The sequence below is a fragment of the Nicotiana tabacum genome, chromosome 1 (assembly GCF_000715075.1).
Source record: "Nicotiana tabacum cultivar K326 chromosome 1, ASM71507v2, whole genome shotgun sequence".
In the NCBI taxonomy this organism is placed as follows: domain Eukaryota; kingdom Viridiplantae; phylum Streptophyta; class Magnoliopsida; order Solanales; family Solanaceae; genus Nicotiana; species Nicotiana tabacum.
The window spans coordinates 179,346,545-179,373,805 of record NC_134080.1 but is presented as its reverse complement, the minus strand read 5'-3'; the positions used below and the strand labels follow the sequence as shown (position 1 = coordinate 179,373,805).

Below are 27,261 nucleotides of genomic sequence, written 5' to 3'. Positions count from 1 at the left end.
TTGGATGGTTCAAGCTGGGGGAGGCTCAGTTGTTGAGTATAGATTTAGTACATGACGCCTTGGATAAGGTCAAGATTATTCAGGATTGACTTCGCACAGCTCAGTCTAGGCAGAAGCGTTATGCTGATCGTCGAGTTTGTGATGTTGCATTCATGGTCGGGGAGAGGGTATTACTCCGGGTTTCACCCATGAAAGGTGTGATGAGGTTCAGAAAGAAGGTCAAGTTGAGCCCTACGCATATCGAACCTTTTGAGATTCTTCATAGAGTGGTTGAGGTCACACCTCCTTTTTACACACCCGAAGGTAGATATAAGAGAGTTTTTTCCAACTTAAAGTGACAATCGAAACGGGATCATTTTATTAAAAAATTCAGAGTCGCCACTTGGGATAATTTTATGGTGTCCCAAGTCACCGGTTTCAAATCCCGAATCGAGGAAAAGATTGACTTTGTATTACAGTACACGAACACAAAAATTCGGGTAAGGAATTCTGTTAACCCGGGAGAAGGTGTTAGGCATTCCCGTGTTCCGTGGTTCTAGCACGGTCGCCCAACTGTTACAATTGGCCTATTATCTGATTTTAATACATGTTTTAGCCTATGGTTCAATTTCAACTTTATAACCGCTTTTATTTAATCATTTTTTTAGGAAGGTTTCAACATTATCTAAAACACGTCTTGAACCACGTCACATAAATGCACCCGCGGTCCCCGACATATTTTATTCAACATTGTTGAGATTTGGATTTGGGTTACATAAATACACACCCAAATTGGGATTTACGTATCATGACCACGTCACGGAAACCGTACGTGTGATCACGATAATTATTATTAATCGCGCCTAAAGCAAACTACGATATCATGGGTATTTCTCAATCAATGTAAATAAACGATCTAATACAATATCCTAACAATTGTACGTAACATGTAATTTAACTCAAAAAGGTTAACAAGACTCTGTTTAAAATGTGTTAAACAACAGATATCAAACAAAACATGCCAACTTCCCATAAATTTACAATAAAGAAAAGATGACAAGAAAGAGGACTTAAGTCCAACAGAATTCGTTGTTCATCAGCTCAAGAAATTGGTCTACTCCTAAAGTCCTTAGAAAACCTTTATAGCTTCTGTTGTTAACCAATGTCCCATGAAATCTATTGCCACTCATAATATTAAGAATCAAAAAGCAAACATACATGAGAAGTGAAGAAGTAAAACTTAAGTAACAGGGATCTAAATATATGAATCATAGAGAAATGAAATAGAGTAGTAAATGAGAGAAAAAACTGGACCATTTCTAGGCATTCAAAGTACAATGCAAATGAAACAAAGGGTTCAAAGCAAGGACAACATCAGAGATGCTAAGTAACGAGAGCAAAAGAAGCATTCAATCTAAACAAACCAACTAGAACAAATATAACATTGCATTTGGGATATGTAGATGAAGAATAGAACTTTATTGCTGAATATTTAAGTATTGAGATTCGTTCGAATCAAAGGATTTCGGATCGAACAACTGGACGTTGATCGGAGCCTCATCGGCGACCTCGACTTGGGCTAACAGAAGCTCCTCAACCAAACACTAGGCTCTTTTGACCGGATAAAACTCGACGAAGTGACTTCAACGAAAAAACTCGAAAAAACTAGGAAGGACGAAATCCAGATGGAAGCAATTGAATTTTTCGCCTCTTTTTTTTTATCTGTACTTTTCTTTTTGAATAAAATCAGTGAAGGATGAACGCTAATACTACACCATAAGTTTCCCATAAACTTTCTCCTCTCGATTTTCTATCCTCTTTCCGTTTCTCTATCCATGTGCGTCTGTGTTTGAGTGACATGATCAAGTTGGGTTTTGTGAGATGGGGTGAGGCTCGGCTGCTTCTATGAGAAAGGAGGTCCGGCAGCTAAGACGTGGAGATCTTCTTTGTAGGGGTGCTGTTGATGATTAAGGAAGTTGGAGAAATCAGAGGTCAAAAATGGGGTGCGGCCTGTCGAGGGAGATGAACGTCAGGGAGGGAGTCGTTTTTTTTTCGTCTCTTACTGCTGCATTTTTTTATCAGCTGTTGCGCAGCCTTTTTTTCTTTAGGGCTCTAGGGTTTATCCTCTCTTTTTGATATCCCCCTGTGTATGAAAGAAGATATATTTATACACTCCATATAATATGTGTGCTTTGGACACCAAGAAAAGGTTTTTGGGTCGGGTCATGTGCGCGTTAGACCCAACTAAGGATAAGGATGATGGAAAAATTGAACGGGTGAGGGAATCCTATGCATGTATAGAGTGAATGAGAAGATATTTCATGGAAAGGGTATATGCGGATCAAAATACCAAAAATATAGGACAAAACGAATAAATATAGGCAAGGAATATTCCTATTTTGGTAACTGCATATGTGTAGGAAAAGGATAAGAAACCTTTTGCCCATGTGAATTGTGTTACGCAAGTTTGCCCATATTTTATGATATGCATGTGCACATATGGTTTGTTTTCTTTTAAATTTTTGATAAAATGCATGAAAAATTCATAACGAAAGAGAAGACTAACAAGATAACAAAAAAGATCTCAACTTACAAGAAAAAACTAAACAGGAGAGATCCTACTACAAAATAAGGAAAAGTCGAGAGATAAAAATTAATCCTATTTTAAGATCCTAATGAGAACGGGACTATTTTGTGATTTTCATTTTTCTTGTAATAAAATAAAGTAAAAGAGTCAAAATTAATTGAAATAGCTATATTATGCCTAAATTAAATATTTACGTGCTAAAATATGAAAAAATCTTGGGGAGGGTCAAAATCACATGTCTACAGCTGCCCCTCTTTGACTGGAAACGTGAAGAGTTTTCGGACAAAGAACGATTAGATAGGTTTTTTGACCCGACCCTTATTTAAGGAGACCAAAACTAAGAGAAAAAGAGAATGTGACCGAGCCCTGGTATCTGAGCTGCCTACATATCCTTGGCATTATGGAATCAGGCCACGTGTAGTTTAGAGGTGAGTGAGATGATGGATTATGCCGAGGTGAAGAGCCGGTCGAGGTGCCGTTCCGCTGAGGTTCCGGTCCGCGGTCCCGTTATTACATCAAAATAAAAAAATGAAAAAGACTAACTAAGCCTGTCAACTATGAGTTACAAGATTCCTATCTATAAGTCTTCTGAAGCTTGATCTTGAGTCTTGAATGGTTCTTCATGCAGACTTTGGATTTGAACCTTGACGCTTGCTAGTTGCAGGTGCTAGTTCATTCTTCTTCAGCTTTTCGGATCAAAATCGGATATACCATGCTTGTGACTTCAGTCATGTCTTGAGCAGCTCACATCTTTCATCAACTTCTGCATTTGGATTCATTTCTTGCCTTCTTTTTTTATTCTGGATTGTGACTAACTTCTGTTGATCATCTCGGACTATTGACTCGCATTCTTGCCGCGAGCTTCTTTTGCTGCTGACTTGAATTGCATTCTAAAGTGAATTCCCTTATTCTCCAAATGGACGCCTGATTGCCAATACTCGAATTGTCTTCCTCCAAAACTTGAACCGTTTTCTCTTGTTCTCCAGGTGGGCGCCTGATTGCTGAACTTGAATTGTCCTCCTTTAAAACTGCTTTCCCTTGAAACTTGAACCGTCTTCCCTTGTTCTCCAGGTGGACACCTGATTGCTAAACTTGAACTGTCTTCCTTCGAAACTGCTTTTCCTTGAAACTTGAATTGTCTTCCCTTGTTCTCCAAGTGGGTACCTGATTGCTGAACTTGAATTGTCTTCCTTCGAAACTGCTTTCCCTTGAAACTTGAACTATCTTCCCTTGAAACTTGAACTGTCTTCCCTTGTTCTCCAGGTGGGCGCCTGATTGCTGAAACTTTCTGTGTTCCCTTGTTTTCCATGTGGGTGTCTGCAATCAAAACCAACAAAACAAACGAATTTTTCTGCCCCAGTTTGCACCAGGAAGATTTGTGAGTTGTTAGCAATATTGTAAACCACTTATACTATTGATGCAATGATGAAAGTACATTAAAGACTAGACTAGGATATGCGTCTCCTAAAAGTGATTGAGCTTGTGGAAAACTATAAACTAAGCTTGACTAAAGTAAAGACTGACCTTATTCTCCAGGCGGGGCCCTTGATTTCAAGAAAACTAAACATTCATTACTTAAGAAAACTAAAAATTGACCCATTTTTTTCAAATCCAGACATCTTTTTTTTCAAATAATCCTAGGAGAAAATTCGTTAGACTAGGTTTTCTATCTTAGGAGAAAGATTCATCAGACTAAGACGTTTATCCTAGGAGAAAATTCATCAGACTAGGTCCTTTTTCTCTTTTTTTTTTCTTTTGTTTTTGGTATCTTAGGAGAAAGATTCATCCGACTAAGACGTTTATCCTAAGAGAAAATTCATCAGACTAGGTTTTCTATCTTAGGAGAAAAATTCATCAGACTAAGATTTTGATCCTAGGAGAAAGTTCATCAGACTATGTCCTCTTTTTGTTATCTTAGGAGAAAGATTCATCAGACTAAGACTTCTATCCTAGGAGAAAGTTCATCAGACTAGGTCTTCTATCTTAGGAGAAAAATTCATCAGACTAAGATTTTGATCCTAGGAGAAAGTTCATCAGACTAGGTCTTCTATCTTAGGAGAAAGATTCATCAGACTAAGATTTTGATCCTAGGAGAAAGTTCATCAGACTAGGTCTCTTATTTTGTTATCTTAGGAGAAAGATTCATCAGACTAAGATTTTGATCCTAGGAGAAAATTCATCAGAGTAGGTCCTCTATCTTAGGAGAAAAATTCGTCAAACTAAGATTTCTATTGGGAGGAAAATCCATCAGACTAGGATGTATTACCCTAGGAGGAAAAATGTGAAGAGCAATGGCAAGATTTTATGTACATTAACAAGACAAATAAAGGCAAAAGTTTGAGAAACTTCCCTTCGCCGGCTCTTCTCTTCTTTTCTTTGTCTTCTTTTTTATATATATTTTTTCTTTCTTTCTTTTTTCTTTTCTTTTCCCTTCTTTCTTTTTTTTTTCTTTTTTTTTGAACCACTTTCCTTGCACTGCTTTGTTCCTGTTTCACACAAAGAAAATTTGTCAGTTTTGAAAGTGGTGGTCAGTTTGTGGCCTTGAGTCTTCGGCATCTTGGCTTTTGTTCGATCATCTTGAGTCGGTCTCAAGAGACTTTTGTTCTGCACCAACTCTGATTGTTTCACACACATTACCATTTGTATTTGTAGCTCAAACAGCCTTATCCCAACTGGAGATCTTTGCTTAGGGAACCTTTCCTGATATCTTGAATGACTTCCTGCTTTTTGAGCAATTTGTCTGTCAGAGAGAATGACAAGTTATCTTTGCTTGCTTTAAGTAGGCTGGCAAGAGTCTTTTGGGGAAGCCTTTGCATGAATCCTCAAGGCATGTTGAAAGTAACAACTGAGTGCGCTGGCCAAATTTACCTGGTGCAACTGAAAAGCTGGTAGCAGATTTTGAAATCTTTTCTTGCTTGTTTTGACAAGGACTGACTCGGAGTGAAGGACACAATGATACAAAAAACAAGTATTAACAAGAAATGCCTCCTGTCGGAAGGACAGAAGGAAGATTTTTTTTCCAATAACTAGCCTTAATGATCATGACATGCATTTTGGACTTAACGGCCAATCTACCAAACTAATCCAATCTTCCCTTTTACCATTCTTATGATCTTTGAAGTCGGGCTTGTTTATGCCAATTCTTCGCATCAGCTTCACGACTCACTTTCGACAAGTAGTGCCCGAGGGGTTTTCACCAACAAGTCTCTCTCATTTATTCATCTCTGCTTACTGTCGTCTTACAGTGCCCGTGAAGGTTTTCACTAGTAAGACTCTCTCATTTTCCTTATTTTTCTTTTTCTTTTACTTTCTTGTGCGAGCAACTTGACATTGTTCTATGTCGCGTGACAGCCGTTGCTCATTGCATGCTTCTCTTGGCATTCTTGAAGGCATATTGGGAGGTTTTTATTTGGACGGTTTTTAGATAGGGTTGGACGAAAGGCCGACATGAAGCTCAACACAGACTAAAGATGACAGGGTTGTATACTTACAACTTTTGGAATCGACTCTTTTAAAAATAAAATAAAATCTTTGCCCCAGTTTTAGCTATTGGGAATTTTTTTTGAATTTTTCTTTTTCTTTGAATTCTTATTTGGTTGGACCGAACCGTGAGACTGCATACATATCCTTTTTATAAGGAATCAGGTCGAACGTAGTTCAAACATCTGACCTAACTATAATTTTTATCATTCTTTCTATTTTTTCTCCCTTTTTTTGTTTTCAAAACAAGCTTCCCCAGCTTCTATTTTTTTTTGGGCATGGACCTTTGCCAGTTCTTTTCTTCTTCATTTTTTTTCACTTGAACTTCCTAAGAATTGCCCCAGTTTGTACTCTTGGGATGTGAACTCTCTCTCTCTTTCTCTCTTTTTTTTCTTTTTCTTTTTTTTTTTATATTTTTTTTTGACTCTTGACTCTAAACTTGATTCCAAAAGAGGGTAGTCAAAGAAAATAACACAGGCTCAAAAGGGGTAGCGAAAGATATAAAGTGTTTGGAAAGCATAAAGTATTTTTTTCCCAACCTCGAGAACACCAATTATAGTATTTTTTTCGCGATCACATCATTGATGAACATGCCTGACTTCTTGGGTCTTTTTCAGTGTAAAGCTGTATGAGCAATACTTTCCTCATTGTGAATGGCCCTTGTCAATTTGGGTGACTTTTCTTGGATTTTGTCTTGATGTAGAAGATGCATTTTCCACTAATTGATCCATTGCAAGTTATCTGGAATACACCTTCTATTGAAAACACTTTCTATCTTTTAGTGCTAAACAGACTTCAGCCTATCCGATTATTCTTAAGCCCGATCTTCTCAAATGATTCAAAAGGTAGAGATCCTTAACTTCCATGAGCATGACTGCTATGGTTTCATGTAAACTCAGCTCATGCTTATTTTCCAAATGTTTCACGTATCTATTCTTCTTCAAAAGTGTCTCTTTCTCACTTATCCAATTCAAGACTAAATCAATTTTCTAAGATCTGGCCAAATATTCCGCATGCATGTCGTGTCACTAAAACTAGCGTGAAAAGAATTATGCACAAAATGGACACAAAATGACTGACTACTTTTTATTGAATAAAGAATAGCAGGGTCCGATAACACAAAAGAAGAAGAAAAAATGATAAAATAAGCTACCATGCTAAAAGAGGAGTGACTTTCCAGTTACTAAACAACATCTTAGCCACACATTCGCACATCAACATTACTACGACATTTAACCATTTTGATTGCTTCGGATTCAACACTCAAATTTTGACGATCATCCCGAGCAGCCCATGTCCTATTGCTCAAATCTGGTAAAGTCACCCCCACATTTGCCTCCATTTTTAATTTTTCACCGCCAACTTGCCTACTTGCCTTTATGTGACCCTGAATCAACAACAATGGTGCTTATTCCCTTGGTTGAGAAGATATTTTTATTTTCGAGAGATCTTGGATTGTTCTTATGACTCGCCATTGCAAACCAACAAACCGACCACCTTTGACTAGCTTTTATTTCAAAACAACAACCATGTTAGAATAAACACTCTTTCTTTTTTTTCCTTTTTTTTCTTTTTTCTTTTCTTGTTTCTTTCCTTTCTCTTTTTTTTTGGTTTTTCTTTTTCTTTTCTCTTTTTCATTTTCCCTTTTTTTTAAACCATTCGATCGAACCTGATATGGGTTGCCTACGTATCATGTGGGAACATGAATCAGATCTTGCGTAATTCGGGAAGATCAGGAATAAAGGAAATAAATTGACTCTTTTTTTTTGAATTTTTTATTTTATTTTTTCGAAAGAAAGACTTATAAAGAAGAAATGAAATATTTTTGGATTTTGATTTTTCTATAGCATTTTTGCAAAGAAAGAGTTTTAAAGAAGAAATATTATTTTTTTTTGAATTTTTTTTCTGGAATTTCGAAAGAAAAACTTCTAAAGAATAAAGAAAATATTTTTGGAATTTTATTTTGAATTTATGAAAGAAATGCTTCTTAAAAAAGAAAATATTTTTGAATTTTGAATTTTCTTTTCAATTTTGAAAAAAGAATGAAAATATTTTTGGATTTTTGTAAGAAATTAAAATAAAATATTTTTGTATATTTTTTTTTTAAAAAAACAATTAGGGTCTAAAAGAAAGGTTTTCTAAATAAGCAAGTAATGGAAAATATTTTTGGATTTTTTGAAAATTGGGGTCTAAATAAAAAAGACTTTTCTAGAGAGGAAGTAAAGGAAAATATTTTTGGATTTTTTGAAAATTATGGGCCGGAACCGATGAGGTTTGCCTACGTATCTCAAATTCAGTGAGAATCAGACCCGCGTAGTTCGCCCAGTTTTGACGGAACAAAAGAAAATATGACTTATTTTGAAATGACTTTTTTATTTTTTCACAATTTCAAAAGAATTTCAGGATAATTCAAATACCTACCTCTCACTCTTTTTTTTTTTTCGATTTTCATTTTTTTTCATTTTCTTTCCATATTCTAGAAGTTAGTCAGCATGCAAGCTGAAATAGACAGATACGCAAGTAGCACGTAAGATGTATCAGGATGGTCTTTTAATTTGGGTGCACCTGTCCTAGACGGACCCAACCCCTATGTTGAGTCCCCAAAGTCAAATGCACATGATACAAACAAACATTCCTACTAGGGATCCGGCTTAAGGCTGAGTTATTCTAAGCTAAAAACCTGTGTATATTGTTCTAGACTTGTGTACCCGAGCGGACAACTCGAGCCGAGGAGGGGGCTACGTATCGGGAACCAAAAGGCCATCCGGCTTTGTAACTTGTCTGAGCCTCTTTCTTATTTCAAGGTATGACACTAACAGAAGGAGGAGTCACGCCAGCGTGCACATCCCCGAAGATGAGAAGAGAAGGGTTTCGTAACAGTTTATATACAGTTCAAATAATATCAAAGCGGTAAAAGCGGCATTTAGCACATTAGGCTCAAACATGCAATGAAATCAGATAATAAATAAAGCCAATTATAACAATTATTCTAAGCTCGAATTTTTGAACCCTGAACCAGAAGTTATGGGTTCTATTCCCCAGCAGAGTCGCCAGAGCTGTCACACCTCCTTTTTACACACACGAAGGTAGATATAAGAGAGTTTTTTCCAACTTAAAGTGACAATCGAAACGGGATCATTTTATTAAAAAATTCAGAGTCGCCACTTGGGATAATTTTATGGTGTCCTAAGTCACCAGTTTCAAATCCCGAATCGGGGAAAATATTGACTATGTATTACAGTCCGCGAACACAGAAATCCGGGTAAGGAATTCTGTTAACCCAGGAGAAGGTGTTAGGCATTCCCGTGTTCCGTAGTTCTAGCACTATCGCTCAATTGTTACAATTGGCCTATTATCTGATTTTAATACATGTTTTAGCCTATGGTTCAATTTCAACTTTATAACCGCTTTTATTTAATTATTTTTTAGGAAGGTTTCAACGTTATCTAAAACACGTCTAGAACCACATCAGATAAATGCACATGTGGTCCCCGACATATTTTATTCAACATTGTTGAGATTTGGATTTGGGTTACATAAATACACACCCAAATTGGGATTTACGTATCATGACCACGTCATGGGAACCGTACCTGTGATCACGATAATTATTATTAATCGCGCCTAAAGCAAACTACGATATCATGGGTATTTCTCAACAACAACAACAACCCAGTGTAAATCTCACAAGTGGGGTCTGGGGAGGGTAATATGTACGCAGACCTTACCTCTACCCCGAGGGGCAGAGAGGCTGTTTCCAGGAGACCCTCAGCTCAAAGAGGCAACAAGAGACACTATATTAGTACTATCAATAGAGTCATAATAGAACAACATAAAATACCATAAAATCCATAACATAACATAAATACCATAAAAACAAAGTAACAGCAATATAAGAGATATAGGAAATATGAGAACATGTAAGGTATTAATACACAGAAGATAAAGCCCATCATCAGTAGTTGATCAATAGCATCCTAGGACTAATTCCTAACTGGCTAGTCTCACTCTAGTGCGCTGTAAAAAAGACATCACAATTTCCCTAACCTACAACCTTAATGCTCGATCTCCACAATTCCCTGTTTAGGGCCATGTCCTCAGTAACCCTAAGTCGCGCCATATCCTGCCTGATCACCTCTCCCCAATACTTCTTAGGTCTCCCTCTACCTCTCCTCGTACCCACCACCACCAGTCGTTCACACCTTCTCACCGGTGCATCAGTGTTCCTCCTCTGAATGTGCCCGAACCATATGAGTCTTGCTTCCCGCATCTTGTCATCCATGGGGGCCACACCCACCTTCTCTCGAATATCTTCATTTCTAATCTTATCCTTCCTTGTATGCCCGCACATCCACCTCAACATCCTCATCTCTGCAACTTTCATCCTCTGGATGTGTGAGATCTTCACCGGCCAACACTCGGTCCCATACAACATAGCAGGCCTAACCACTGCCCTATAAAATTTACCTTTCAGTAACAGTGGCACTTTCTTGTCACACAGGACTCCCGTCGCTAACCTCTATTTCATCCACCCCACCCCTATACGGTGTGTGACATCCTCGTCGATCTCCCCGGACCCCTGAATAAACGACCCCAGGTACTTGAAACTACCCCTCTTAGGGATGACTTGAGAATCAAGCCTCACTTCCACTCCCGCTTCCGTCGGCTCTGCCCCAAATTTGCACTCAAGGTATTCCGTCTTCGTCCTGCTTAACCTGAAACCTTTGGACTCAAGGGTATGTCTCCAAACCTCTAACCTCTCGCTGACGCCGCGTTGTGTCTCGTCGATTAGGACTATGTCATCAGCAAATAGCATGCACTATGGCACCTCCCCCTGAATATGATGCGTTATAGCATCCATCACCAGGGCAAATAGGAAAGGGCTGAACGCAGACCCTTGGTGCAACCCCGTAATAACCGGAAAATAATCTGAATCGCCTCCTGCTGTCCTAACCCGAGTCTTAGCTCCATCATACATGTCCTTAATCGCCCTAATGTAGGCAACCGGGACCCCTTTAGCCTCTAAGCATCTCCATAAGACCTCCCTAGGAACCCTGTCGTACGCTTTCTCTAGATCGATAAACACCATGTGGAGATCCTTCTTCTTATCCCTGTATTGTTCCACCATCCTCCTAATAAGGTGGATAGCTTCTGTGGTAGATCGCCCCGGCATGAACCCGAACTGGTTGTCTGAAATAGACACCGTCATTCGCACTCTCATTTCTACCACTCTCTCCCAGACTTTCATGGTATGACTTAGTAATTTAATACCCCTATAGTTGTTACAGATCTGGATATCGCCTTTGTTCTTATACAACGGGACCATTGTACTCCACCTCCACTCTTCGGGCATCCTATTAGTCTTGGATATAACATTAAGCAACTTAGTAAGCCATTCCAAGCCTGCTCTACCCACACACCTCCAAAGCTCAACCGGAATTTCATCTGGTCCGGTAGCTATGCCCCTTCTCATCTTACACATTGCCTCCATGACCTCATCGACCTCAATGTCCCGACAGTCACTTAGTTCATGGGGGCTGTCGGCGTTCCTCAATTCACCGAGTACAATATCCTGATCCCCTTCCTAATTTAGAAGTTTATGAAAGTAGGTCTGCCATCTCCTCTTTATCTGGTCATCCCCCAACAAAACTTTGACGTCCTCATCTTTTATGCACCTCACTTGGTCCAAATCCCGAGCCGTCCTCTCTCTCACCTTAGCGAGTCGGAGTAACTTCTTCTCCCCGCCTTTGTTCCCTAGTTCCTCATACAAACGAGCAAAAGTTGCCGTCTTTGCCTCCGTCACTGCCATCTTTGCCTCCTTCCTAGCTACCTTATATCTCGCAATGTTCGCTCTCTTCTCCTCCTCTCCAGTGCTCCCCACTAACCGCAGGTAAGCCACCTTCTTCGCTTCCACTTTACCTTGTACAACTGCATTCCAGACAATATCATGGGTATTTCTCAATCAATGTAAATAAACGATCTAATACAATATCCTAACAATTGTATCTAACATGTAATTTAACTCAAAAAGGTTAACAAGACTCTGTTTAAAATGTGTTAAGCAACAGATATCAAACAAAACATGCCAACTTCCCATAAATTCACAATAAAGTAAAGATGACAAGAAAGAGGACTCAAGTCCAACAGAATTCGTTGTTCATCAGCTCAAGAAATTGGTCTACTCCTAAAGTCATTAGAAAACCTTGGTAGCTTCTGCTGTTAACCAATGTCCCATAAAATCTATTGCCACTCATGATATTAAGAATCAAAAAGCAAATATACATGAGAAGTGAAGAAGTAAAACTTAAGTAACAGGGATCTAAATATATGAATCATAGAGAAATGAAATAGAGTTGTAAATGAGAGACAGAACTGGACCATTTCTAGGCATTCAAAGTACAATGCAAATGAAACAAAGGGTTCAAAGCAAGGACAACATCAGAGATGCTAAGTAACGAGAGCAAACGAAGCATTCAATCTAAACAAACTAACTAGAACAAATATAACATTGCATTTGGGATATGTAGATGAAGAACAGACCTTTATTGTTGAATATTTATGTTATGAGATTTGTTCGAATCAAAGGATTTCGGATCGGACAACTGGACGTTAATCGAAACCTCATCGGCGACCTCGACTTGGGCTAACATAAGCTCCTCAACCAAACACTCAGCTCTTTTGACCGGATAAAACTCGACGAAGTGACTTCAACGAAAAAACTCAAAAAAACTAGAATGGACGAAATCCAGATGGAAGCAACTGAATTTTTCGCCTCTTTTTTTTATTTGTACTTTTCTTTTTGAATAAAAATCAGTGAAGGATGAACGCTAAAACTACACCATAAGTTTCCCATAAACTTTCTTCTCTCTATTTTCTGTCCTCTTTTCGTTTCTCTATCCATGTGCGTCTGTGTTTGAGTGACATGATCAAGTTGGGTTTTGTGAGATGGGGTGAGGCTCGTCTGCTTCTATGTGAAAGGAGGTCCGGCAGATGAGACATGGGGATCTTCTTTGTAGGGGTGCTGCTGATAATTAAGGAAGTTGGAGAAATCAGAGGTCAAAAATGGGGTGCGGCCTGTCGAGGGAGATGAACGTTAGGGAGGGGGTCGTTTTTTTTCGTCTCTTGCTGTTGCGTTTTTTATCAGTTGTTGCGCAGCCTTTTTTTTTCTTTAGGGCTCTAGGGTTCATCCTCTCTTTTTGATATCCCCTTGTGTATAAAAAGAAGATATATTTATACACTCCATATAATATGTGTGCTTGGCCACCAAGAAAAGGTTTTTGGGTCGGGTCATGTACGCGTGAGACCCAGCTAAGGATAAGGATGATGGAAAAATTGAACGGGTGAGGGAATCCTATGCATGTATAGAGTAAATGAGAAGATATTTCCATGGAAAGGGTATATGCGGATCAAAATACCAAAAATATGGGACAAAAAAAATAAATATAAGCAAGAAATATTCCTATTTTGGTAACTGCATATGTGTACGAATAGGATAAAAAACCTTTTGCCCATGTGAATTGTGTTACGCAAGTCTGCCCATATTTTATGATATGCATGTGCACATATGGTTTGTTTTCTTTTCAATTTTTGATAAAATGTAAGAAAAATTCATAACGAAAGAGAAGACTAACAAGCTAACAAAAAAGATCTCAACTTACAAGAAAAACTAAACAGGAGAGTATTAATTAATCCTACCACAAAATAAGGAAAAGCCGAGAGATAAAAATTAATCCTATTTTAAGATCCTAATGAGAACGGGACTATTTTTGTGATTTTCATTTTTCTTGTAATAAAATAACGTAAAAGAGTCAAAATTAATTGAAATAGCTATATTATGCATAAATTAAATATTTACGTGCTAAAATATGAAAAAATCTTGGGGAGGGTCAAAATCACATGTCTACACCATGTGTCCATGCTCCGCAAGTATCATGGCGATCCGTCCCATGTGTTAGATTTCAGCTCGGTCCAGTTGGACAAAGATTTGACTTATGAGGAGGAGCCGATAGCTATTCTAGCCCGGCATGTTCGACAGTTGAGGTCAAAGAGTTATCCTTAAGTTTGAGTGTAGTAGAGAGGTCAACTAGTCGAGGCAGCTACTTGGGAGTTCGAGTCGGACATGCGGAGCACATATCCACACCTTTTTACCAGCCCAGGTACTTTTCTATGTCCGTTCGAGGATGAACGATTGTTTTAGAGGAGGAGAATGTGATGACTCGATAGCTCATCTAGAGTTTTAAACCTTAATTCTATGTTTTGAAGCCTCCAATAGCTTCTTTAATCCTTCATCGATTTGCCTGCGCAGTCCGGGTATTTTTCCGGAAGGCTTTTATGTTAAAAGTTGATAAAACATGAAATTTTGCCTTAAAGATCTATTTGAGTTGACTTTGGTCAACGTTTTAGGTAAACAGACCCAGATCTATATTTTGAAGGTCTCGATGGATCCGCATCATGATTTGGGACCTGGGCGTATACCCGTAATCGATTTCGGAGGTCTCTAGCTCGAGTTATCGCTTTTTATTAAAAGTTTAAAGTTTAAAGGTTTAATGACTTTAAAGATTTGATGGATGTTTGACTTTGTTTATACCGGGTCTGTATTTTGGTTTCTGAATTTGGTATAGGTCTATTACTATATTTATGACATGTCTACTAAATTTGGTGAGAAATGGAGTTGGTTTGATGTAATTCGGACGTCCGGTTGTTAAAATAGAAGTTCTAAAGTTTTCTTGAAAATTTCATGTGATTTGGTGTCCGATTCGTAGATCTAGGTGTTATTTTGGCGATATAATCACGCGAGCGAGTTCGTATGATATTTTTGGACTTGTGTACATATTTGATTTGGAGCCCCGAAGGCTCGGGTGAGTTTCGGATAAGCTACGGAGTGATTTTTAATCTTAAATAGAATGCTGGTGCATCAAGTCTGTTGGAATGCTGGGTAAAAGAAGGGAAAAACGGGATTATGTTCATTCTTTCAAATTTTTAAAACTAGAAAATCTTAGAGGCGATATTTCCAAGAGCTTTTCTTCCCCAATTTGTTGGTAAGTGATTCTAACCTACTTTCTTTCAATTACCCATTACAATTCATAAGATTTCCACCTAAAATATAGAATACTTATGGTAGAAATTTGGGATTTGGGTAGAAATAGGAATTTTTGTAAAATTGGAATTTAGACCTTAAATTTGGGTCAGATTTTGAAACAAATTACATAACTGGGTTCGGGGGTAAATGGGTAATCGGATTTTGGTCCGAATTTTGGGTTTGGACCAAGCATGCCCGGGGTCGATTTTTGACTTTTTTGGGAAAAGTATGAAAATTCTAAATTTATGCATTGTAATTGATTCCTTTAGCAATATTTGATATTATTGAGTCAATTGTGGTTAGATACGAGTGACTTAAAGGGAGATTCTAGGGGAAAGGCCTCGGTAGAGCTCTGAGTTAACTGCGGAGTGAGGTAAGTGTTGAGTTTAACCTCGATTTGAGGGAATTAGGAATCATCTGACTATGTGCTATGTGAATTTCATGCGTGAGGCGTATATGCAAGGTGACGAGTGCTTATACGCCGTCGAATTGCTTTTTTTCGGATTTTTCGCTTTTCCTTAATTATCTATTTCCTTGCCTTAACTGTTATGTACTCTAAATGCCTTCCATGCTTTATTTGTTAGTACTTGTTAATCATTGTTTCTCCTGTTAAAGATGTTAGATATTTTCATGCTTTCATGACCCGCTACTACTTGCCTTAATTAAGTTTCTTGCACCTGGCTAATTGTCATTTATTGAACTTGTCTTGCCGTGTAGTATTACATATGTGAATTCTCAAGTGGGTACAAGATTTCCTTTCTGATTTAACTTTATATTCACCAATCATAAAGGTTCTTGTGATTTGAATTATGGATTTAATTGTACTCAGTGAATATTTGTACTGATATGGTGGGATCGGATTGCACGCCGCAACAGGTGAAATAAGGGTGGATTGATATGTTGGAATAAGGATGAATCTATACTGATATGGTAGGATCGGGTTGCACGCCGCAACAGGTGAAATAAGGGTAGATTGATACGGTGAGATAAGGGTGAATTATGATACTGATTTTGTTATATGGTGGGTTTGGGTTTGCGCCGCAACATGTATTTATTTATTTATGATTGTTGATATTATTACGAGGGAATTAAGGGAGGATTATGTTGTAAGGTGGGATCGAGTTGCGCGCCGCGATAACCTACGTGTTTCTATTTCCTTGTGTTGTATTGGTTCTAGGTATTTTTCATACGGAACTCTAAGGATTTGATAATTCTGATCGGCATTCTTTGAGGATTTAGCTATTTTCTTCAGTTAACTGTCTTATTTCGTTATGTATTTTCTTCTCATGTCTTTATTATATATTGCGTACAGGTTGTAGTGTAAGTGGTCTGCCTTAGCCTCGTCACTACTTCGTCGAGGTTATGCTCGACACTTACAGAGTACATGAGGTCAGTTACTCATACTACACTCTGCACTTCTCGTGCAAATTTTGGAGTCGGTCCTAGCGACAGTTATTAGCATGCTCGGATTGGCCAGCTTTGTGGAGACTTGAGGTACAACTGCTCAGCGTTCGCAGCTCCTAGAGTCCCCTTTCCTTTTTAGCTGTTTATTTTCCTTCACACAACTTTATGTTTATTTTAGACCCTTGATGTACTATTCTAGTAGCTCGTGCACTTGTGATACCGAGTCCAGGGTTGTATCAGATATTTTAATTGTTATAGCCTCCGCACTTTATTACAGTTATTTCAGTTCTTTCTCATTATTTAATTTAAACTGTTGAAAAATGGATAAATTATTCTAATGTTGGCTTGCCTAGCAAGTGAAATATTAGGCGCCATCACAATCCCTAAGGTGAGAATTCTGGATTGTGACAGGTATAGAGCACTGCCTTTAAGAGGACTTTATTACGAGATCACGTTGTGAGCAATAAAGACAAAAAAACATGATTCTCGTTCCTTATACCGGTTATACTAGTTATGGACTTCTCCGATTGAACCCGCTTGCACAAAATTCTGAGTCCGCCACTGATTATAATCCGTTCAAAATTCTGTTGAGTCAAGATGAACGGGATAATTTGAGCTGGACAATGAGTCCTAACTCAACTTGTCCAATTCAATACCATTTCTTATTTTATCTATTTTTCATAATTTCTTTAATTACCAATTCAAATTAACAAAAAAAAAATATTTATCATGACTATATCTAACTAATTAAACATTACATATCTACTTTATTTTTATACGTTTCGATAAATTTTATCTGCTTTGAATATGATTTATCACAACATACACCAAAAACCTGACATGTGAAATGAATCAAGAAATTACTTATACACACGACATGTGCAATGAAAGAGAATTAGTTCGCACATCATTGTACATATCACGTTAAATGCTAAGTATATGCAAGAAGTTCATGTCGGATACATAATTTGAATTTTATAAGTATGAGTCCGAACCTCTACCACAGTTAAATTGGTTTACCATAACAAATACACTAGAAATATGTGCTCTATGTCCGTCCCCTGCATCCCTGCATGACATATGCATCTACATGACAGAACAAGCATTAGGATTTTCATCACTGAACCACTGAGGGGCATATACATAGTGAACAAAATATGAAACTTCACCCTCTTTATTTTTTGCTTCTACTTTCTTCACTTCATTAAGTTCAACAATTTTTTCTGTGGTTTTCACTTCAACTGTAACTTTTTCCTTTTTTTCCTCCTCTTTCTTCTTTATAATTTCTACGTGTTTGCGGAAATTTTTTCGCACATATGTCACAACTTTTTCTGACTCAAGGACTGTCTCAACTGTTATAGTTTGAGCTTTAAAGTCTATTTTCACATTATGAATACCTGCACAATAAAAAAAAACATACATAGAAATTGAAATTATTGAAATAAAATACTATCTCTTATAAAACTAAAGATCTTGGTGGACTATGCATAGATTTTTACCTTTGTGTTTGAGTAGCCTCTTCTTTAGGTCAAGTTCACACTTGTTGCAATGCATGTGAACTTTCAATGTTGTTGTCTTAATACTTTCCTTCAAGATCCAATAGAATTAAGTCAATCAAGGATCACTTCATAGTTAAATAAATTATGCTTCTTATCGTACAAAATAATCATCTAATTTGTCTTTCATGAATTATTGCATTATGAAGAAAATGAGAATAAGCGTATGTTGTATGGCGAAAGTCATTTTCCATGAAAATATTTTTTATGAGAAAGTTATTTTTGATGTTTCGTTACCACAAAATATTTTTCATAGAAACCATTTGTCATCGCAAGGGAGAGAATGTCTTCTCTTAGGATGTGTTTGGTACGAAGGAAAATATTTTCTGGAAAATATTTTTTAATTTTCCCATGTTTGGTTGGCTTATGTTTTGAAAAATATTTTTCTTAAGAACTCATTTTCCTCCAATTTGAGGAAAATGTTTTCCTTATTAAGAGAAGGGAAAACACTTTCCAAAACTCCTTCTCAACCTTCCCCACCCTCACCAACCCATGTCACCCCCTCTCCAAAAAAGGCTTTTTTTTTCTTTTCAAATTTTACTTTTTCTGTTACCACCCTCCTTACTACCCCTCCATCCCACCCTCAATATTTTTTTGTCAATTTTAAATTTCTATTTTTTCGTTTTTTTTGCACCACCCACCTGCCCCCTCCCCCACCCGCACACAAAAAAACAAAATTTAACATTTTTTTGTAGTTTAAATTTAAGTTTTTTTTTCGTTTTACTGCCATCCCCCCCCCCCCCCCTCCTCCCCCAAAAATATTTTATAAATATATTTTTCAGTGTTAATTTTTTATTTATTGATTTAAAGGTTCAAAATTTTAGAAGTTTCAAAATTATGATTTTGGAGGTTTATGTGTTTGGAAGTTTACGGGTTTAAAAATTATAAAGTTTACGGGTTCGAAATTCTGTGATTTTAAAAGTTTAGTTGTTCGAAAGTTTATGAAATTTGTGGATTCGGAAGGTTGTTGGTTTGAAAGTTTATGACTTCATGTTTATTATATCTAAAGTATTTATGAATACTCTTGAGAAGTTATTTTCCTTAATTTGCGTGCCAAACACAAAAAAATGAATAAAATTACTACTTGTTTTTCAAGAAAACATTTTCTTGGATAACATTTTCCACGGAAAACATCTTCCGATATACCAAACACACCCTTAGTCTTCAATAGAAGTCATTTGCCTCCCTTATCGCATATATACATGCAGGCAAACAAGGTAGCAGATGTGTTGGCTCGCTTTGGAAGATCAAGGACCATGTTTTGGACTTGAAATGGATATACTATTTTGGACATTTCCTCCTCTTCATGTTTTGTTTACTTTGTGAATGGACCTCTATGCACTACCCGAGATTAGGCAATTTTGACTAATAATTCCGGTCGAGAAAATATTGTCCGAGTTTGGACGCCATTTTCGACCACCATGGTTGGAAATTTGTTCACATTTAATTTGCCATTTTTTTTTTAGAAATATGCGATCACCTTCTCGACAAAAGTAGTCAGAAATGTCCGCGTGAAAACCTGTAAATTAGCTTCCGACCGAGATGATCGGTTAGGAAAGTCAACTTTTTTCTTTGACCAAAAATTTTAAAAAATTAACTGCGCTACTTGACCGACCGATTCGGTTGGTCAATTTTAAAATACAAATTTTATTTTATTTTGTGAACTCCAATTCTGATCTATTTCATTCTCCCTCTTTCCCCTCTCTCTCTCTCGCTTTCCTCTCTTTCCCTTCTCTCTCTCTCTCTCTTTCAAGCGACCAATAGCTTTGTTTTTTTACCTTACCTTTAGTTTTTTGTGTCTTTTTTAGTTACAGGCGGCGATGACACTCAAGAGGAACTTGGCAGATTTTCAGCGGACTCCGCCAGCAACAACGACAATGAGGTAAGCACTTTTTTTTTCTTTTTATTTGTTTTAGTACCTAATTCGACTTTCTTGCTAAAATTTCTATTTTCTATTTAGATTTAAAGAACATCTAATTTTTTTCTCTTTATTTGTTTTTAGTACCTAATCTAGTTTAATGGTTAGTGTCGCTCTCGGAAGCATCTTAGGTAGTGTATTTTTGAAAGGCTTGATATACAATGAGAAGCCAACCCTCCGTAGCTCTGCCTCTCTTCCCTTAGCCAGAGCTTTGCCCATTTAGTTTGCTAGATTAAAATGAATTATGTGAATTAGATCGGTCATTAGCCATATTTGGACTTTATGCACATACAAGCATAATTAGATTTAACTAGTATAATTAGATACATATATTTTAGGATAAATATGGAACTTTGAGAGTCAGATGATTTTATTTTGAAAGAACATGATATATTATGAAAGTGTGTGGCATAATGCTTTATATATTTCAAAATAGAAACCTTTCAAAGAAATTAATTTATTTATTTAAGTGTGTGACGTAATGCTATGTAAACTTTTAAAATAGGAACAATTAAAAATTAACTTATTTATTAATTTATTTGGTATAATACTATGTAAATAGTTACACCCCACACAAAGATAATGATGGGTTAATTTTTTTTAAGGAAGTATCGTGAGGTTTGGAAGGTTAAGAAGCTAATCGAATCGAAGAAAATAAGTGTGGTCGAAAGTCGACAAGTTGGGTATGTTATAACTCGTACTTGTGGGGTGAGACTAGGATACTTAAGGTGATAAGAAGGTAATTTTACGAGATATTTTAGTCGTATGATAGTCGTGTACTATCATTTGAAGCCAAGCGAGTTATGAAACAAAAGTCGACAAAAGTTGTCGCAAGTTACGTTCATAATTTTACTAAAAATTTAGGTATAAAGTTACTGAGCTTTTCACTCAATGTACTTGGATTTACGGGGTGATCTACCCAACAGATTGAAGATCTACGAGTCTAGTTTTCAATACATTAAATCGTTCATCGATACGATATCGGAGTAAAGAGATATTTGTATTTTTGCGAGACTGCGCAAGCAGCTCCCTATAGGACCCACTTAGGCGGTTGAGATATCTTGACATATATATATATGTGTGTGTGTGTGTGTGTATGACGCCTACATCCCATTTTCACTCATTCTTTTTACTCTCTTCAGACCCTAGACACCTAAAAATCTTCTCTCAAAATTCTCTCATGATCCAAGACCCAAACAAATGACAAACAATAGAAATCAAGTGTCGGGAATCCCATGACGCTAATGAGTTTTTTTTGTTCTTCTTATGGTTCATGATTTAGTGTGGTTCCAGCCTGTATGGTAGGTTGTTTTAAGTGGTTTAAGTTCTGGAAAATACTCTCCCAAGATTTTCATATCAACCCTAGGTTATTTCAAGTCTTCCAAAGTGATTCTAGTGCCGAGAAACCCGAAGTGCTTGCTAGTTTCGCTTCCTTGTTCTTGTGTTTGCGTTGGAAGGATACTTCATGGTGAAGTAATCTCAAATTGGAGTTGTTTTATCTGTTTAAAGGTAAGGAACCTCTCATTCTACATGTATTTAAGCTTATCCAAGTTATGGCTAAGTCGTAGAAGCTAGAACTTGTGAGATATCTATCGAAAGGCTCGTTAGTAATGTTGTTGATTAGTGGATTGTTTGGGAGGCGTAATATGATTATTATTGATGTTGTTTGGATTGCTTGGTAATTATTGTAACCTGTGGGACCCGTTTTATCGTAAAATAGGTTATGGTCGTAAAATAGGGATGTTCCCTCAATCCGAATTAAATAATAAGGCTAAGCGCTTCTATGAATAGTTAGAGAAAGGTAGTCATCCACTGTATGAAGGCTCAATGCGTTCCAATTTTTGTGTTGCAATTAGATTACTAAATGTTATATCATATAGTTTTATTTTTCAAGCGCGTATGGATTCTATCATTTGGATTATCAATGAACTTAATCCGATTAAAACTAACTTATCCAAAGATCTTCATACGGCAAAAAAATTGATTTTCAAGCTAAGTTTTTCTTCAGAGAGGACTGATTGTTGTTAGAAAGGTTGCATGCTATTCTATAAAGATAATGCAAACTTTAGAGAATTACATATGTTGTAACCGGCCTTATTATAAGGAAGTCATAAGTGCCAATAGGAAGAAGATGATTTCAATTAGGATGATGCATTACTTACCCATTATATCTAAGTTAAATAGGTTATATGCATCAATGAGCTCTGCTCCTCATATGAAATGACACATTGAACATAGAAGGTCACCTTATATTCTACGTCATCTGTCAGATAGAGAAACGTGGAAGCATTTTGTTAGGGAGTATCTGAAATGTAAACCAAGAAACATTAGGTTGAGATTATGTGCATATGGATTCACTTCATTTGTTGTCTCTCCTACACCATATTTATGTTGGCTAATATTCGTTACGCCGTATAATTTTCCACTCAAATTATAGCTTGGTGACGTGACCATAATGTCAGAAAGATAATTAAGTACTCTTTCACTGGGTACGATTTTCATACAGAAGAATGATCTTAAGGGCATGAAAATCAATATTAGTGCGGTCTAGGTGAAAGGTGACGGGAATTTTAATTATTATGGTGTGCTTCAGAAGATTTTAGAACTCGAGTATTGTGTTGGTTGGTCGAAAAAAAGTTGGTACTCTTTTGATATAAGTGGTGTGGTCCAACACCTATTAGAGGTACAAAAGTATATTATCGGTATAAAATAGTTAAAATTAAGCACATAAGAGAATATGGACTCATGATCCATTATCATTGCACAAGATGCAAATAAGTTTATTATGCTCCTTACTTTTTGTGCAAGACCTTACTTTTTGAGCAAGAATAAGTTCGCATGATAGGTACTTTTAAAAACAAATATCGTGGTCGAGTGGAAATCGAGGATGCATTAGATGTAGCATACCAGAATGACATTTCAAGTGTTGAAGAAATGGTAGAAGATGAATTAGCAGATGAATTGCAGCATAGCAAAAGTATCTATAAAGAATTTGAACATTCTGTCCTTGGATCAAATCAACATAAGTATGGAGAAGGAACATCCATTAGAAACAAGGATGAAGATCAAATGATGAACACGAAACATACAAGGAAGAGTTACTTGATGAAAATGAAGCAAGCAATGATGAAGAATTATATGATCAATATGAAAAAAGTAATAAGGATTGATTTGTTGGGGTTTTGTAACATATTGAACTTCTTATATTATTCTTTTAATTATCTAATATGTCGAAGAATTGTTTTATGTTTTTATGACATGTTGAATGTTTTATGTTATCCTTTAATCATTTCATATGTAGAATACATGTTGAGTTTTTTTATGGTATAATACATAAATAGATCTTCAAACTTGGCCTCAACTGGCAATTATGCCCTTCAACTTTGGGTGTGCACAAGTAGGCACCTCAACTTGTCTCCACTTTGTCAATTGAACACTCCAACTTACAAAATGATCTAGATACTACCTCCAAAATTTATGTGTCACGTCAGCATTTCTGTTTACGCGTTCAACTTTATACAAGCTGAGGTGTCTACTTGTGCACACCAAAGTTGGAGACATACTTTCCAACTAAGGCTAAGTTTGAGGGCCTATTTATATATTATACTTTTTTTATTTTATAATTTATCATGCTTACACTATAAAGATGGCGTCTAACGGTAGCGAATCCTCCGAAGAGTAAATTTGAAAAGAAAAATTATCCTTTGCTGAGTACAAGTTACAATACCTCAACTATACCAAATATGAATCATCCACCTCATTCTCCTCATCCTCCCCAGTCAACTTTATTGCCACTTGCTTTTTTTTTTTTACTATCTCTCCCCCCTCCCATCTAGCTCACTTTAGTATTACTCTATGCTTTTCAATGAAATGATACTGGCCCTACCTTTAATTCAATGCCCTACTATACAATTTTCTTCTTCTGGTTTTCATATTAGTCAGCTTGGTGGCTCATTATTGAATACATCCCTGGTTTATCATGTTAGTCAGCATGATGGTTCATCATCTATGCCTCGATCGTCGTCAACTCCATTATCATCTGCGTCGTAATCCACTCATAACATACTGTAACGATGTGACCGTTCGTTTTGAACATTTACACTTCGCTTAGCAGTTTGGTGGCATGAGTAGCTCCGTATGATGTATTAGGACTTGTGTGCAAAATTTGGGTTTATTCGGAGTTGATTTGACATGTTTCGGCGTAAGTTTTTGGAAGTCGAAAGTTTGGAAGTTTATTAAGTTTAATTTGAGGTGCATTTCGTCGTTTCGATATTGTTATGTGTGTTTTGAGACCTCGAGTTGGTCCGTAATATGATATGGAACTTTTTGGTATGTTTAGACAGGGTCTTGAGGGGCTCAGGTGAGTTTCGGATAGGTTTGAGTTGTGTTACGCTCATTTTTCTTATGTTTCGACGTCGTTTCTTCAAGCATAAATGGTACCACATTGAACAAATGAGCTCATATTTCTGTTTTTATTGAAGCATTAGATCCGTATCATAATTACGTAGCCATAGCAAAAAGAATCATCAAATTTGGACATCGTAGAAGATTTTATGGTCATTTTACTAAGAAATGGATTGCCAGATTTTTTTCCAGATTAATTACGAAATTGCCACTACTGCGTATTTAAAAATCTGCACTATTTTAAAATATTAAAACCAACATATCTCCTTCAATAAGGTCAAATGGAATGATTCAAGAGCCTAACTTGATTAGAATTTCACAAGGAATCCATTAGAGGTATCAAAAGTGAGTTTCGAGATTTTGTGGGCAAAAGAAACGAGGAAGACCAATGTTAAAACGAAGGTTTTATGCATTTAACATATTTTGAGTTGGGGAGCTCAGAATTGGGCAATTTTTCGAGGCACTTTTCAGCATATGAATTGGGGTAAATATTCTCTACTCGGTTTTGACTATATTTCATGAATCTATCTTCGATTTTAGCTTTTGGTTGATGAATTTTAAAGAAAAAATCGAGAGTTTTGGCCTAAAGTTTCATAATATGAATTTTTGAGTTTTGAACACCGATTCGGAATCAGATTTGAGTGAAACTAGTTTGGTTGAACTCGTAATTGAATGGGTTGACAGATTTTGTGAGTTTTGTTGAGTTCCGAGGTGCGGGCCCGGGTTGGACTTTTTGGCCGATTTTGGGCTTTTGATTAAAGATTCGACCTTTTTTGATTGGTATTAGTTCTTTTAGCATTGTTTGATGTATTTGAGTTATTTTTGATTAGTTTCGAGCCATTCAGAGGTTGAAACGTGTGTGATGGGATTCTTGGAGCATCGCTTGGTGTCAGAATTAGCTTGTTTAAGATAAGTAACTCTTCTAAGCTTAATGCTGAAGGTATGAAACCCCGAACTACATGTTATGTGATTGGTATTGAGGTGACGCACATGCTAGGTGATGGGCGTGCACCCTGTGAAATGGGACTCTATTGTTCCCATGGCCCTGTGTAGTGGCCCTATTTTGTTGATATTTTTGTTTTCGTCATGTGATAAAGTATATGAGGTGTCAATCATGCTAAATATCATGTTTAGGCTTTATGTTGAAATTGTTTGTACCTATAGTGGTTATTTCTTGCTGTCATCTCACTGATTTCCATTGATATTTTGTACTTAGTCATATTCATGCATTCATATCGTATCTCAGTCTCAACTGTTGTTGTTGATACATAATATCATTGTTGTCGGGCTAGTTTCATGACATTTTGAGCCCGTGAGCGAGACTGGAGAGAGTGATGATTGAGTGAGGCTGAGGGCCTGATTGTGAGTATATATATATATATATGGACCGGGTTGCACACCGCAACGATCTAGCGCTTGGGCTGTAGGAGCCCTTCCGGAGTCTGTACACCCCCAGTGAGCGCAGTCGACTATATATATATATATGGATCGGGCTACACGCCGCAGCAGTTATTATACAACGCTGAGTGATTTAGTGTATTAAGTATTGAGCTTAGTAAGAGAGGATGCAAGGTAATGAGATTGAGTATTCTGAGAGTATGAGTACATGTTTCATCTCTGAGATACGTGTCATTCAAATGCATATATGACATACAAGCATAGAGATGCATTCTTCCTCATGCTATATATACTATCACGTCATTCATGACTGTGAGCACGTGATTTTTGCCCTATGAGAACTACTCCCAAAAATTCAAAATAAAATGGTTTTGTGTTGTTTGTGATTTATTTGTATTTTGTCTGTGCATGTTTATTTCTTGTTTTAATTAATTGAAAAATACCAAAAATACATTTTTTGCATGCATATTTAGGATTTAATTGTGCATTTTTTGAGTTAATTAAACCATGTCCTATCTTAAAGAATGAAAATCACAAAAATATGAATTTTGGGTAGCTTTGTCATTTTATTATTTTATTATTTAATTGTATGATTTTATTTTTGTTTGATCTTGTGTGTTAATTGTTGTTAAGGGTTAATTAATATCGTTTCAAAATAATCTTGGTTTTACCATTTAATTTAGGAATTTTGGTTTTTAGGAATTAAAAGAAAATGAAAGGGAAAAAGAAAAGAGTGAAAACGGATTGGGCCATTATTTTGGACCAAAAAATCGAGCCCAAATTTTACCCCAAACCCGGTCCAGACAGCTCCTCTCACAGGATGGTGAAACGACGTAGTATAGGTACCAAGCTACGTCGTCTCAATGGCAAAAAATCTGAGCCATCCAATCAAGCCATATCCAACGGTCACAGATCAATGCCCACATCCAAGGACCAAGCCTGACCCGTTACCCGGTTCAAACCGACCCCCTACTTAAACCAAACGGCGTCGTATGGGTTAATCTCCTTGATCCTGGCCGTTGATCGTGCTTGATCCAACGGCCAGGATTAAAACACCCCCTCCGTATATAAGTCCAATCCCTTACCCCACGCCCCCAAAGCCATACCCCCCTCACCTATTCGTCTCTGAGCTTCAGAGACCAAACAGATCCGCCGCCTTCAACCACCGTGCTCTGCCTACCGAAAATCGCCTCACGACGGTTCCGGTGGTCCAAACGACCCTATCTTCTCACCACTGATTCCCCTCGACCTCCCCATTCCGGATCCCTAAATCTTATCCCTAGAATCCCAGCCGTGTACCTCGAATGTTAGATCGAAAATCAGGCCGGAACCCTATCTCGTCCAATAGCCTCCAAATTCACACCACAGCCTCCCCAAGACTTCCTCGTTCCAGTCCCACGCTCAGTTTTCCTCGAATCATCCCCGGTTTTTTCGAATCTTCGATCGAAGCTTAGGA

At 37.1% G+C, this 27,261-nt stretch overlaps 1 protein-coding gene and 2 long non-coding RNA genes across 3 annotated transcripts in view; 1 reads left to right on the top strand and 2 right to left on the bottom strand.

Moving 5' to 3' along the window:
- Window positions 1-1,295: 1,295 nt before the first annotated feature.
- On the bottom strand, window positions 1,296-13,252 carry LOC142181653 (uncharacterized). The gene is made up of 2 exons (XR_012710515.1): window positions 12,587-13,252; window positions 1,296-11,974 (listed from the first exon to the last, which is right to left on the bottom strand). It is a non-coding gene; the product is annotated as an uncharacterized LOC142181653 (long non-coding RNA).
- A 4,127-nt stretch (window positions 13,253-17,379) lies between these two features.
- The window catches only part of LOC107800854 (heavy metal-associated isoprenylated plant protein 4-like), a 38,812-nt gene continuing 28,930 nt past the window's right edge, over window positions 17,380-27,261 (bottom strand). Inside the window, exons 3-4 of the mRNA XM_075255003.1 lie at window positions 18,029-18,116; window positions 17,380-17,926 (exon numbers count right to left, since the gene is read on the bottom strand). Coding sequence (XP_075111104.1) covers window positions 17,616-17,926; window positions 18,029-18,116 — 399 coding nt within the window. The 3' untranslated portion in view covers window positions 17,380-17,615. The remainder of the gene's footprint in view (window positions 17,927-18,028; window positions 18,117-27,261) is intronic.
- LOC107800853 (uncharacterized) lies at window positions 19,081-23,281 on the top strand. The gene is made up of 2 exons (XR_001651512.2): window positions 19,081-19,967; window positions 22,849-23,281. It is a non-coding gene; the product is annotated as an uncharacterized LOC107800853 (long non-coding RNA).